Source organism: Trichosurus vulpecula, chromosome 8 (assembly GCF_011100635.1).
Source record: "Trichosurus vulpecula isolate mTriVul1 chromosome 8, mTriVul1.pri, whole genome shotgun sequence".
NCBI lineage: Eukaryota > Metazoa > Chordata > Mammalia > Diprotodontia > Phalangeridae > Trichosurus > Trichosurus vulpecula.
The window spans coordinates 196,549,660-196,563,497 of NC_050580.1; the positions used below are offsets into that span (position 1 = coordinate 196,549,660).

The 13,838-nt window shown below is 44.4% G+C and overlaps 2 protein-coding genes across 2 annotated transcripts in view; both read right to left on the minus strand.

Annotated features, from left to right (window-relative positions):
• The window catches only part of PLA2G4F (phospholipase A2 group IVF), a 33,368-nt gene extending 27,029 nt beyond the window's left edge, over nucleotides 1-6,339 (minus strand). Inside the window, exons 1-5 of the mRNA XM_036736384.1 lie at nucleotides 6,316-6,339; nucleotides 4,521-4,803; nucleotides 3,480-3,552; nucleotides 2,615-2,751; nucleotides 2,306-2,428 (exon numbers count right to left, since the gene is read on the minus strand). Coding sequence (XP_036592279.1) covers nucleotides 2,306-2,428; nucleotides 2,615-2,751; nucleotides 3,480-3,552; nucleotides 4,521-4,631 — 444 coding nt within the window. The 5' untranslated portion in view covers nucleotides 4,632-4,803; nucleotides 6,316-6,339. The remainder of the gene's footprint in view (nucleotides 1-2,305; nucleotides 2,429-2,614; nucleotides 2,752-3,479; nucleotides 3,553-4,520; nucleotides 4,804-6,315) is intronic.
• A 3,113-nt stretch (nucleotides 6,340-9,452) lies between these two features.
• Nucleotides 9,453-13,838, minus strand: part of VPS39 (VPS39 subunit of HOPS complex) — a 51,455-nt gene continuing 47,069 nt past the window's right edge. The window contains exons 24-25 of the mRNA XM_036735452.1: nucleotides 13,630-13,721; nucleotides 9,453-11,963 (exon numbers count right to left, since the gene is read on the minus strand). Coding sequence (XP_036591347.1) covers nucleotides 11,888-11,963; nucleotides 13,630-13,721 — 168 coding nt within the window. The 3' untranslated portion in view covers nucleotides 9,453-11,887. The remainder of the gene's footprint in view (nucleotides 11,964-13,629; nucleotides 13,722-13,838) is intronic.

Consider the following 13,838-nt stretch of genomic DNA (forward strand, 5'->3'; position numbering starts at 1 on the left):
ATAAACATACTTGATCTTCCTGCAAACTTCCCTATTTCTGTTGAGGCCACCATCAACCTCCCAGTCACCCAGCCTCATATCCTTGGAGGCATCTATGACTCACCCGCACAGTCAGTCAGTCGCCACATCTTGTCGATTTCATCTCCACATTATCTTTCATAACCAAAGCCTTCTCCCCACTCACACAACCACGAAGCTAGTTCGTCATCTCTCATTTGTGCTACCATAATAGCCAATCTCCTGATCCGCCTCCTCCCTAATCTGTCTTCCAGGCCTCCTAGATGCGTCAATTCAAGATGAGCTCCTTGAGAAAGGAATGGGCGTGGCCTCAGTCAGACTGAAACCTTTTAAAGACCTTAACTTGAAAAGGCCAAGGCTCTCCACTGCATCCAGGGCCATCTCCAGTCATCCCCGTGTCTATCTGGCCGCTGGACCTAGATGGCTCTGGAGGTGAAAGTGAGGCTGGTGACTTTGTACGGCCCTCCCTCACTTAAATCCGATTCACTTGCAAGTCACGGCATCACCTTCCTGATGTCATGGTCCTCTTTGAGAACAAAGGACAAACAGCAGGACCAGCAGCAATTTTGCTTTTCTATTTTTGTCCCTAGCACTTAACACAGTGCTTTGCATAGAGTAAGCACTTAATGATTTCTCGTTCATTCATTCCCTCACAGAGCAGCCAAAATAATCTTCCAAAGAAAAAAGATAGATTATGTCACTTCTTTTCAAAAACCTTCAGTGGCTCCCAAATTTCTAGAGCAGAAGGTCTTACTTAACCCAGGGCCCGTGAACTTGAGTTTTTAAAAAATATATTTTGATGATTATATTTTAATATAATTAATATTTTATAATTACAAAACATAATTATATTATGGCATTATAATTTAACAACTTTAATATATTAAACATAATATAATTAAATTTTCTTTGTAATCTTATGTATTTTAGTTTTCACATTTAAAAACCTTATTGTGAAGAGTCTAAAGGCATCACCAGATTGCCAAAAAGGCCCATAACACTCAAAAAAAGTTTAAGAACTTCTGTTTTAGACCAGGGCTTCTTATACTTTCTCCACTCACCACCCCTTTAGTGCTTCTTAAACTGTGGGGTTGCGATACACAGTTTAAGAAGGACTGTTACAATGAAATACAATCTCCTTAGCCTGGCATTTGAGGCCCTCCATGATCTGGTCTCTATCTAACCTTTCAAATCTTATTTCATACTACTCCCCTTTCTTTTTTTAAATTTATTTTCTTTTCAATTCACAGAACAAAACAAGATTTCCATAACACAGTAGAATAAAAAAGATGATTTGCACATGAAACTGCAAATTTACCAAGTACAACTTGCTATTCCCTACAAATATACAAAGTTATCACATAAATTTTTTCCGTTTTTTCTTTCCTCTGCTCCTCACCCTAGAGATGGCTACCATTAAACATGTAAAATTATTCTATACACAATTCTATTTATTAGTTCTTTCTCTGCATCTCTCTTCAAATGGCCTTTATTTTTAATTTGTGTATATATGATAATCAAAATGACTTAGCCACTCAAAGTCACTCAAATAATATTGCTCTTACTGTATACAATGTTCTCTTGGCTCTGCTCCTTTCGCTCTTCATCATTTCATGCACCTTTCCGTGCCTTTCTAAGATCATTGAGCTCATCCTTTCTTATAGCACAGCAGTATTCTGTCACCACCATACCCCACAACTTGCTCGGCCATTCCCCAATTCCCTTTCACAAACCCTATGTTCTTGTCCTCAGTATTTACTCCTGCCATCTCCAAAGCCCAAAACGGATTCTTTCCTCATCATTGCTCCTCACGATCTTGTTTTCCTCCCCAAATAGTTATTTTGCTCAGGGGCTAGCTACTTCCTCCATGATGCCTCCTGCAAACTATTAGTGCCTTCCGCCAGCTCAATTTTTGTTGTCTGTATCTCCTAGTAGAATGTAAGCCCCTTGAGGGCAGGAATTGTGTCTTTGTATCCCTTATACCTTACCCATAGTAGGAAGTTTAATAAATGTTTGTTATTCGTGTGTAATAGGGAAATATGGTTTGCATGACTGCACATGAATAACCTACATCAAATTTTTTTGCCTTCTCAATGAGGAGACAAGGGAAGGAAGAAAGGAGAGAATTCAGAACTCAAAGTTTTAAGAAATGAATGCTTTAAAATGTTTTCATTTGTAATTGGGGGAAAAGATAAAATATTAAATTTAAAAAAGAACCCCTTAAAAAACAAATGCTTGTTATTGATCTTAAAGTTAGAAAGAACAAGCTTAAGATAGGTCAACTTACCTTGAACAGAAAGGTGTGACTGTGGGAATGGCCAGGCTCCAAGCCCCCAAGGTCAAACATAACTGAGGCCAGCGAGTCATTCTGAAGAACATCTTCATCATAGAGGGTAAGCTCCAGTATGTTCTGAAACAGGAGGGGCAGCACATGGGAGGTGGTTATACAAAATGGAACAGGAGTGGAGTGGGATGAGGAAGGAGATGTCAGGAGAAGCCTGGGACCAGTCCCTAAACACCTTGGGCCATTGGAACAAAATCACAGAGCAGGTGGTTCTCCTCTCCCCTTCACTGCTCAACTTAACTAATTCCTCACCTTCACAGCCTTGTGGATCTGAAAGTGGAACGTTGCATTCCACTCTGGATTGCTGCAATTGGGAACCGCCTTTGTCCGAGAAGCGAATGGCGAGGATGTAGGGAGTCTTACTTCCACAAAGCAGTCTGCCTCAGACCCTGGAAGAGAGGGGCCGTAGGTGAAGAGTAATCATTGTCCTACTTCCTACAGGTATGTAGCCTCTGTCCCTGAAGCAGTCATCTGGATAGTGAATAGAATACTGCACTCGGAGTTAGGAAGACCTGAATTCAAATCTGACCTCAGATAACGACCTATGGAACCCTGTAAATGATTTCATTTCCTTGCCTCAGTTTCCTCATCTGTTAAATGGGGATAACAATAGAACCTACTTCACAGAGCTGTGAGCAAATGAGATAAAATGTAGATATTATATGTGTACACATACATATATATCCCAAATATTTAATATATGTTATTACACTCAGAACACATCAGGACTACTTAACTGCTAGAACCTGCTGGGATAAGATGAGTGAAGGAACAGCAGGCCTTACCATCTGCCTTGCCTCTTAAACCCTCCAGGCCCCTGGCACTCTCTTCTGACCTCCTGACTGGACCTAAGGACCTTACCATCTGCTCCACTGCTGCCCCTTTCCATCTACCCTGAAACTTGAGCTTTCTCCTATGCGTTATCTCCTCCACTTAAGAGCCTGACCTTCTTGAAAGCAGGACTGAGTCAATCTTTCTATCTGTATTTCCAGAATTTAACATAGTGATTAGCAAATAGCAATAAGCATTTAAAGAGTGCCTTTTCCACTCATTCATTCACTCACTTATTCAAAAGGGAACTGAACTGAAAGGAAAGAGAGATTAGTGGAAGACTCACACAGGTCGGTGCCTTTGATGTTTCTGGCTCTCACCACTTTCACCTGAAGGTCATAATGCGGGTAGATCTCACGCTGCAATAACAGAAGCTTCTTGGACTCGATCCCAGGGAGCCTGAAGGCCCAAAAAAACCTCTCTACACACCGTCCCACCCTCAAGAAAGCAGCAGCCCAGTCTCTAGCTACAAAAGCAGCAGAGTTCTGGACCAAGAATGTTATGGGGAGGGAAGTCCAAGGATCAGAGATGATGACTCCACAAACCCCAGTCCCCCGCTTGGCTAGAATTGTCCTGGACTGGGCAGCACCAAAGGCACAAACTGGTCATACGCAAATGAAGCAAGTCAGGCCCACCGGCCCACCAGCTCCAAAGCAGAGGTCAAATGTCTCAGCCTCCCAGACAAGGTTTTGGAAATTCTGAGGTCATGGTGGGTCATGGGGCTTAAACTGGTATGACTGGTTCTGGAAGAGCCTGGGTCGGGGGGAGGAAAGTGGAGAGAGAAGGTGGGAAACATTAAGCTGCTGCCAGGGAGTCAAACTTCTCCATCAAAAGATCAGGGGAATGGAACACAGCAGAAGGGGGCTAGGGATGGGTAGAGGGGAGTTCTGATGACATTATGCCTTTTGGAAAGGAGTGAAGGGGTAGAATTCTAGAGAAACCTCTACCCTTCCTTCCCTAGGTGGACACTGTAATCAGGTACGACGTCCATGATTTTAAAAAACAAAGACTAAAACAAAAAGCACATTAGTTACTCAACGTTCATTCGACAATATTGTTCCCCTCTGAGAAGAGCTAAGTATTTCCCAACCCTCTTCTCCATTCACTGTCTCCAAGGAATAACCCTACCAAATTCTCAGGGACCAGCAGAAGATCAGAACACCCCTAAATGAAACAACTCTTTTCAGGGTTGGATTTATTGCTCATTTGGGTTGCCTGGATTCCAGAGCTGGGGCTCTTCCTCCTTTGAGACCAAAGGCCCTGCCCACCCACCTCCAACTTCCATATTCCCCATTTTCTAAAGAGAAGATTTTGCCAGATTTATTACCTGCCAATGTCTTAGCTGAAATCCCCTTTTTTCTCTCTTCTGGAACAGCACTGCGCCCAGGACTGGCAGCACCCTGCCTACAAGCTGCCTTGGCAAACTGGTCCACAGCATAGCTGGGTGGGGACCAATTCTCAACAGTTGGTGCTGCCTGGACGGTGTGCTCAGTTGTAAGGGCAGGGAGTCAGACACTCATTAAGCCTCTCTCCTCTAGTTAACATTTAACTTGCCTGACCGGCAACACCACAAGGTGTGACAGGGCAGGGCCCAGGCGTCTTGGCTAAGGCTACAGAGATAAAGAGATAGGGTAGTCAGGCCCAGGTGGCAGCCTATTGGAGGCAGGAGGTGGGGGGTTAACAGGCTGAGTTTTCCCAGGCAGAAGACATATAGCCATGCTGACTGGCTTCCATGCAAGGGGGTTAATCAGCAGAGGAATGGGTCCTTAAGATGGCTAACCATCTCCCAACCCAGAGATGGGTGCGGAGGTTATTGCAAGATGGAGTCCTAATGAACCAGTCTAGCCTCCGCACAATAACCATCTCCTTACTTCTATGGCCTTCAAATCTTCCCTTACAAGAATCTCATGTGATTCATCACACTCCATGAGGGAAGCAGGACATACATATATGATTCCCTTTCTATAGATTAAAAAACTGGAGTTTGGATAAATCAAATATTTTCCTCCAAAATCGCACAGCTAGTGAATGGCAAGACTGGGCACCTTAAAAGCCAAGGCTTTTTCTAGTTGTTATTTATGCCATGGCCGTCCTGGGGTTCCTCACCACAACTGGAATTTTGAGGGTCAACCACACGTAGCTTTCAGGTTCTACCCACTAGCCTTCTAAGGCAGGGAAAGGGTTCTTTATTTTGACAGCCTGGTGAAGCCTATAGACCCCTTCTCAGAATGTGTTTGAACACAGAAAAGAAAATTCATAGGGTTACAAAGGAAACAATTACATTGAAATGGTTATAAAAACTTTTAAAAACTATTTCACAGATTCATCACCCCTGGATTAAGAACCTCTCCTCTGAAATGCCACTAAGAAATCTTCTGGGTTAGGTTCAAAGGTGTTCTCAGAACTGCATGTGCCCCAACGGTCTCTGCCCAGCCAACATCCCCTGAATATGGTTCATCTGGTTTACGAGGCTTCAAATGTATTCTTTACACAGAAGAGACACAGTAGCCAACCTGACCCATGAGGAGAATCCTCTCTCTTAGCAAAGACAGGAAGAATGGCAATAGAAGAGATTAGGTCTCTCTTTCCTGTGGCCATCAGCCCTCAAGCTGTAACAGGGGGACCACCTATAAAAGCTAACCTTTTTCACCGCGGGCAGCCACCATCTGACATAGAGGCAAAGTTATTGGAGCTATTTTTCTCCTGTAAAAACCAGGCCATTGCCTTTCCCTCATCCCTAAGCTGGAGTCTAGTCAAGCAATATTTAAAAGTAAAATTATTCAGAGTAAAAAGAAAATAATACACAGGGCAAGTCAAGGCTAGAAGTTCAAGTGGTTGCATGTGTACCAAAGGAGAAAGCTGGCTTTTCTTCTTCAGCTGAGGTACCAGCTCAAGCCAGGAGGTCTTTGCCACCTTAAGGTGGCTTACCATACTACCACAGCTCCCATATGGCAGTTTGCAGAAGCCTACAGAAATAAACCACAATCCCAGAAACTAATTCCCCTGGTGAGGCTGTCTTCCAGTTATAGGAGACGGTGCAGAATGCCATTCTGAGAAAAAACAGTAAAACAGACAAGATTTGCCATCTTCTCCACTCTTGGGGAACCATTCTGGGGACTTACTGTAGACTAGAGGATGAATGGTCTGACTCAGAGGAGACCCTGTTCATCAGCACCCAACCAATCACATGCCAATGCCTCACAATGTTCATTATGATGACCCTGGACAAAGTGACAGGAGAGCTAAGGGAGCAGGATATGTGACTGATGCCCAGAGGAAAAGGTGGCCAAAAAGAAGAGGGAGGGGGAGAATTTCTGGGTCCTTCACTTTCAGTTGCTCTACAGAATGAAAGATAGAGGGGAAAGACATCCGCAAATTCTTCCAAGAGGACCCTTCTGTTTACAAACAAGTCCATGTCACCTCCATCCCAGAAAAACCCTCGCTTGATCCTGCTATCCCCTCTATCATCCTCTATCTCTTATGCCCTTTGTAGCTGACTCCTAGAAAAGGCCATCTACACAATAGGTGCCTCCATCTTCTCTCCTTTTACTCCATTAACCCCTTATAGTCTGGCTTCCAAACTACCATTCTGCCAAAATTGCTCTCTGCACAATTACTAATGATATTACTTGCCAAATCCAGTGGCTTTTTCTCAATTCTCATTCCCCTCGACTTCTCTGTAGCCTCTGAAACCATTGATCCCTCTCTCCTCAATACTCTCTTGTCTCTAGGTTTTGGGGACAAACACTCTCTCCTGGTTCCCTTCCTACGTATGTGACCACTCCCTTCTCTGTCTCCTTTGCTGGGTCCTTTTCCAGATCACACCTTCTAGCTGTAAGTGGCCCTGTTTCTCCAGAGTCCTCTTCTCTTCTCCCTCTATACTACTTCACTCGGTGATCTCATCAGCTCCCATGGATTTAATTACCATTTTCTATACTCATGATTCTCTCTCAGATCTACCCACCTTGCCCCAATCTCTCTATGGACCTCCAATCTCTAATCTCCAGCTGCCTTTCAGGCATCTCACACTAGATGTGCAGTAGACATCTTGAACTCAGTATGTCCACAACTATACTCATTGTCTTTCCCTCTAAACTCTCTCCCCCTCCTATCTTCCCTGTTACTGTAGAGAACACCAGACTCCCATCCCTTAGGCTCAACACCTAGGAGTCATCCTGGATCCTCACTGTCTCTCACCCTCCACATCTAAGCTGTTGCCAAGGCCTGGTGACTTTGCCTTTGCAACATCTCTTGAATTTGTTCCCCTCTCCTCTACCATTCTAAGTGCAGGCCCTCACCACCTCCCACTTGCATTGTCTGCCTCAAGCCTCTCCCCATACCTATCCATCCTCCATTCAGCCACCAAAGTGATTTTTCTAAAGTGCAGATCTGACCATATTACTCCCCTACTCAATATTAATTCCCTATTGCTTCCAGGAGAAGGTACAAAATGGTCCGTTTGGCATTCAAAGTTGCTTGTAACATAGCCCCCTCCTACCTTTCCATTCCTCTTACACCTTACTCCCCAACAGGTACTCTTCAATCCAGTGACACTGGCCTCCTGGCTGTTCCATGAGCAAGACACCTCATCTCAGCCTTCTCTCTGGCTGTCCCCCATGCCTGGAATGCTCTCCCTCCTCTGCTCCAACTACCGGCCTCCCTGACTTCCTTTAAGTCCCAACTAAAATCCCACCTGCTACAGGAAGCCTTCCCCAACCCCTCTAAATCCCAGTTCCTTCTGTTAGTTACTTTCTATTTATCCTGTATATAGCTTGCTTTGTATATATTACATGTTGTCTTGCCCATTCGACTGTAAGTTCCTTGACAGCAGAGACTGTCTTTTGACTTTTTGTATCCCCAAAGCTTAGCACAGTGCCTGTGCTTTAAATAAAGTTTACAGATTGATTAATCAATACTGAAGAAACAGCAATGTGAAAAAAAATGCCAGAGACAATACTGTAACATAAACAATAGCTCTGGAGTTTCTCAAGTTACCTGCACCCTGCCATAATCACATTAGTGCCAAAACCATTTTTTCCTTCCAACTGCCTTCCTGTCACCCTCCCCTTACTCTCCCCCACCCTTTATTTTTCAAAATTAATTTATTTTTAGTTTTCAACATTCACTTCCATAAGATTTTGAGTTCCAAATTTTTTTCCCCATCTCTCCTCTCCCCCCACCCCAAGCCAGCATGTAATTTGATATAGGCTCTACATATACACTCATATTGAAACTATTTTCATATTAGTCATGTTGTAAAAAAAAAAAAAGAACCAATGGGAGAAACCATGAGAAAGAACAAACAAAAAAAAGAAAAATGAGAAAGAGAGAGAGAGAGAGAGCGTGCAAATAATATGCTTCAATCTGCATTCAGACTCCATAGTTCTTTTTCTGGATATGGACAGCATTTTCCATCACTGAGTCTTTTAGAATTGTCTTAGATCCTTACATTGCTGAGAGCTGTCTATCAAAGTTATGACATAATGTGGCTGTTACCGTGTACAGATGTTCTCCTGGTTCTGCTGACTTCATTCAGCATCAGTGCATTCAAGTCTTTCTCAAGTCCTCCGGCTTGCTCATCATTTCTTATAGTGCAATAGTATTCCATTACACTCATATACCACAACTTGTTCAGCCATTCCCCAACTGATGGGCATTCCCTCAATTTCTAATTCTTTAGCACAAAAAGAAATGCTATAAATATTTTTGTACATGTGGGTCTGTTTCCCATTTGTATGATCTCCTTGGGATACAAAACTAGAACCCACCCCTTATTTTTATGGAAGGAATCCCTTCCAGGGCACAAGGGGCAGGGGAGGCAAAGGAGACAGATCACTTTCAAAGTCACTAGTACAAGTGAGTGATGTGGGATAGCTTAAGGACCTAAAGAAAACACATCTCTATGAAGCATTCCAGAATCCTTCCCTTCCCTTCTAGCCTTGGCCCTGAATCACCCTCCTAGACAAGGTAGGCTGGGGGAGAGGTGCCAGATCCTACCACAGAACATGAGAGGGTTGGGCCAGATGAGCTCCAAGGTTCCTTCCAGTTTTAAATCCTACAATATTATAAAATGGAGGCAAGAGCTAAAGTTGGATCACCCACAGCAGCTCAAATACATAAACCTGCCGCTGTCCACACCTCATTTTGCCAGGGATCCCAACTTTACTCTTAGCTCCAAAAAACATGTGAGCATCAAACATCAATCACTTTTTGTTTTTTAACCAAATTCCACAAAGGGGTAAAAAACAAACTAGAGATAGAAAGGTTCATTAGGTTTTATTATTATCATCATTGAAGGGAACAAGAGATCTTCATCACCAGCTCACCCCACAAAGCTGGGATTCCCCACTGCCTTCCCCGCACCTCTTAGTAGCTGTGACAATTTCACACACAACTAAGATAAATACAGCAGGCCAAACCTCACAATGGGCAGATTTCTGCCAAAAGTAGGTGCTAGGTGGCGGTATGGCCCAAAAAGGCTAAAGGAAGAGGGATGGCATTGACAAAGCAGTGGCTTGCTACACGTAAGACCGTACATAATCTTTATTCTATTGCTCTGAACAAATCTGGCTCACAGTAAATGAAACCAGAGACACAAGGGATTAGGCCAATGCAGCATGAGCTCTAGGAGGGCTTCAGCAGGAAAGCTGAGGAGAGGCCTGTTATCCACCTCCAAGCTACCTTCTTGGCAGCTGGGTCCCAGGTCTCTTCTTTGCTGCTATGTACACATGGACATATTGGTAACTGGTACTGTCTCTTCCTGCTTACTTGCTTCACGGCTTTCCTGAGAGAGGCCTCATTCTCACCGACCTATTCCCAGCTGTCTCTGTCACTGTTGTCAATAATTAGCCAAAATATTAAAGCTGAGCTGGAGGCTACTAATATATCTTCAGACAGTACACACAGGTCCATGTGGAGGCCTGGGATCCTGTCAGTCCATCACCAGTCCCCCTTAGCGACAGAGTCCACAGATACCCACAAGCCTGAAGGCAATGCTGGCAACACAGGGAGAGAGATGCCAAAGTGCCAGAGTGAAAACAGGGTCAGGTCATTATATCAGTAAAGGAAACAGAGTTGGCCACTATGGCCACTTCCTCCAATGAGAGGAAGGGACCCATTGCTCCATCACTCAGTCCTGCTTCCAACAACCCCCTAAAGGTATCAGGGCAATAAAAATGAAGTGGTCAAGTGTACAGAATCCCTATGAAGGTCAGGATGCAGGACTCCTTGTCCTTCATGTCCCTAACCTGTCTAGTGGGGCTGGAGATAGTAGGTCCTAATCCTTTTTAAAGTGAGGGGTGCTGGAAATTGTACTCCATGGAACCACAAGTAATCCTGTGGGTGGCAAGAATACAACCTAACCGTTAGTGCTTTAGAGAACCTTGGGGGAAAGAAGATGGGAGGGGGAGGAGAGGATGTACTTTAAAAGCCCACTTGCTGCTGTTGACTTTTTCTCCCATCCCTCCCTGAACATGATCACCAATGTACTTGAGCTCTCAACTGGATCTTTTCTCTAAATGTCTCAGAGACCCGACCACCTCCAGTACGGCAACCTAACCCACCAGCTCTCTCAAAACAAATCAGGAGACTAATGACCAGGTCTATTCAGCATGGCATGCAAGCAGCAGGGATAGGCGGTACCTGAAACAAGGTATAACATCATCTACAAACATTAAACTATTTTAACTGTGCTACTGGTGAATGAGCTGGGAGTAGCCAACACTGCAGGGGTGTGTGAATGTGATCTCACACCAAGAGCTCGGATGCCGGTCCAGTCTTTATGATGTCATAACTTGGCATAACTGGTTACGATGTCCTAACTTGGCAGGACCCACATTCTCCACTTGGACCGAGGGTGAATGTAGAATTCCTTTCCTAGAAAGGTAATGATGCCCTCCTGGTCTCCCTTGCATAAAGGGAGGAGCAATTGATTGTGCAGTGCAAATAGGACATATTTACATTTCCCACCCACATCCCCTAACACCTCCAGAGCTGATACAAAAATTCTGGAGAATTAACCCCTTGCATGTCAAACATAACACAGTGCCAAATACTAGTCATTCTTGACCTCAGGAATTGTGGGAAAAAGCGAGAAGGAAAAGTAACCAAATGAAAGCGAGACAAAGATAAAGAGGAGGAGTAGAGAGGGAAATGTCTTGGGAGTGTCTAGCACCAAAACTAGATGGAGAAAAAAACAAACATCCTTAAATAGAAAGCCAGCTGCTCTGTCTACACAGATGGCGCAGCTCCTAGAATTTTCTCTTCTCACTGGACTCTCCAGTTAGTCTGGCCTCCAAGTCTTTGTGAAGTCATGTATTTACCTTTATAAAAAGGTTCTTAATGGAAAAATTCCCCTTCAGTTACAAATGCTCAAAACAAGTTTTCTTAGTGAGTAGCAATGCAAACACTGGAGGATGTGTCTACTTCACATCCTAAGTATCAAAGAGATTTTGTGAAGTTGCCAGCAACTTAAGCGTATGAGTCATTTTTTCCTCTTAAAAAGCCAACGTTGTTGTTGTCAGGGTTGGGAGAAGAGTTAGTCCAGAGATGCTCCAGGCTGTAAGGTACCATGTAGTGTCCAAATGAGAAGACTCCTCCTGGAGGCATTCTCGCTTCCTAAGGAGCTTCCACTCCTTCCGTTCTTCTGGGAAAGGCAGGAATTGTAGTCCGCTGACCTCACAGCACGGCTCCAGTTCAGGTGTCAGTTGGGTTGACCTCTTTGGAACAAAAGTAGTGCACAACCACTCCATTGGGGTACCTGGCAAATGCACTGCAGGGAAAGGAGAATGGCATGAGACTGAGGCTGGTCCCCAGAAAGGAAGCACTCTCCTTTACCAGGAAAAGCTTCCTGCCTCAAAACTAGCACAGAGGCAGCTCTGGTCATCCCATGAAAATCAAGCTGCCCCCTGGACTATGTGGACTAACAGAGCTTCCACTCATCTGTCTCTGACCAGAAACTGTGCCTAACCACTTCAGCCTGGCAAGTATAGACCCAGAAAGAATTTAGTGATCTTTTCCAAGGCAGGAAGTACAAGAGAGTCCTAGATTCCTCAGGGTTCTCCATAATGTCAAATATCTACTGTGTACATATCTCCTGTTAACCTACATGTGTTTGGGCATGCAAAAGCCAGAGGCAGGCAAGGGGAACACGCAGGCCCAGGTGTCAAGGCTACCTTAGCATCAGTGACAGGGCTCATCAAGCCTGCAGGCTTGTCCTGACAAAGCATCTGAAGGCAGATCTTTCTGAGGAATCAGACTCTGAAGAGCTCCGGTCTTCTAGTCCCACTCCCACTCAAAGGAAGTCATACAATATTTGCTTTGCAGAGTCATCTCTGCTCAAGACCTACAGGAACAGCAGGCTCACTCTCTGCAGAGACAGCCCATTCCATTTGTGGGCAGGACCACTGCTGAGTTTTTCTTTCTACTAAGCTGAAATCTGTGTCTCTGATACTTCCACCCCTAGTCCTGGTTTTGTCCTGCAGGGCTAAGGGGAACAAGTCTAATCCCTTCTTCACTATAGCCTTCCTTAAGTCTGCATCTCCAGGCTAAACAACCCCAAAATTCCTTCAGTTGTTTCTGATAGGGCATGGTTTTAATCACCCAGGACTACCCCAGATATGACCTGACTGCTTTGGACCCTACAATTGTGTTAATATAGGCTAACATCTCGTAAAAGTAGCCAAGTCATCACAAGCTAGGTGTTTAATCTCTTTGGACTGCTTCGTATAAGCCTATTTCAAAGGGCAGAGTTTAAGATTATAGATCTGTCTTTTCAATAAATGAGCCTGGAAACAGAACATGCATTTACTCCATCTGTTAAGGCCAGAGCTAACTCAAAGGTGAATTTCAATTGGCTTAAAGCAGTAGGATGTGGCAGTGGCAAGTGTGCCTACCTTCCAAAAAAAACAGAGATCTTCCCCCATACATCAATGGTCCTGAAACTGGCCCTCCTCCTCCAAGATTTCCATAAGAAGCAGACATCATTTTTAAAATTCCATTTTCTTTTCTTTTCAGGTCCACATTATCTCCTCCCACTTTCCTCCATTCTCTACTCTCCCAAATTGAGAAAGCAAGAAAAACTAAACCATTACAAACGAAATAAATTCCTGCACTGGCCAAGTCTTAAAAAAATATCAGGCTCAATCTGCCTTCACTTTGGATGACGGATGAAGTATATGAGAAAATCTAGGATTTAAAACAATTCCTTTCCTGTATTGCTTCATCCCTGATCAGCCACTTCAGAAACAAGAGTCTGGGCATGGGAACATTTCAATACCAATTCCTGCTTGTTGCTTCCCTGAACACGGCTCATGGAAGCCACTGTGCCCCAGGCCCCCACCCAGTCCAAGGTCTGTCTGGGTGCGGAGCAAGGCTGCCGCTGTTAGGCAAGAATCTAAAGAGGCTCAGGCCAGGCCAGGCCTGTCTGAGGGGCTCACCTGTTCCCTATCTTCTTCTTACACACCATGCACAACTTCTCTTCTGTGATGATACACTTCACTTGCTGGTGGAAAATGCGCTCCTCCTGGACCTGGAGGGACATGACCAAAACCCAACACTGTTTGGACTCCACGCAGCTATCCCCACCAGAAAGGAAGGCAAAAAGGGACACTTACTGAGTCTCTGCTCCCTCCCTCTCCCCACCCCA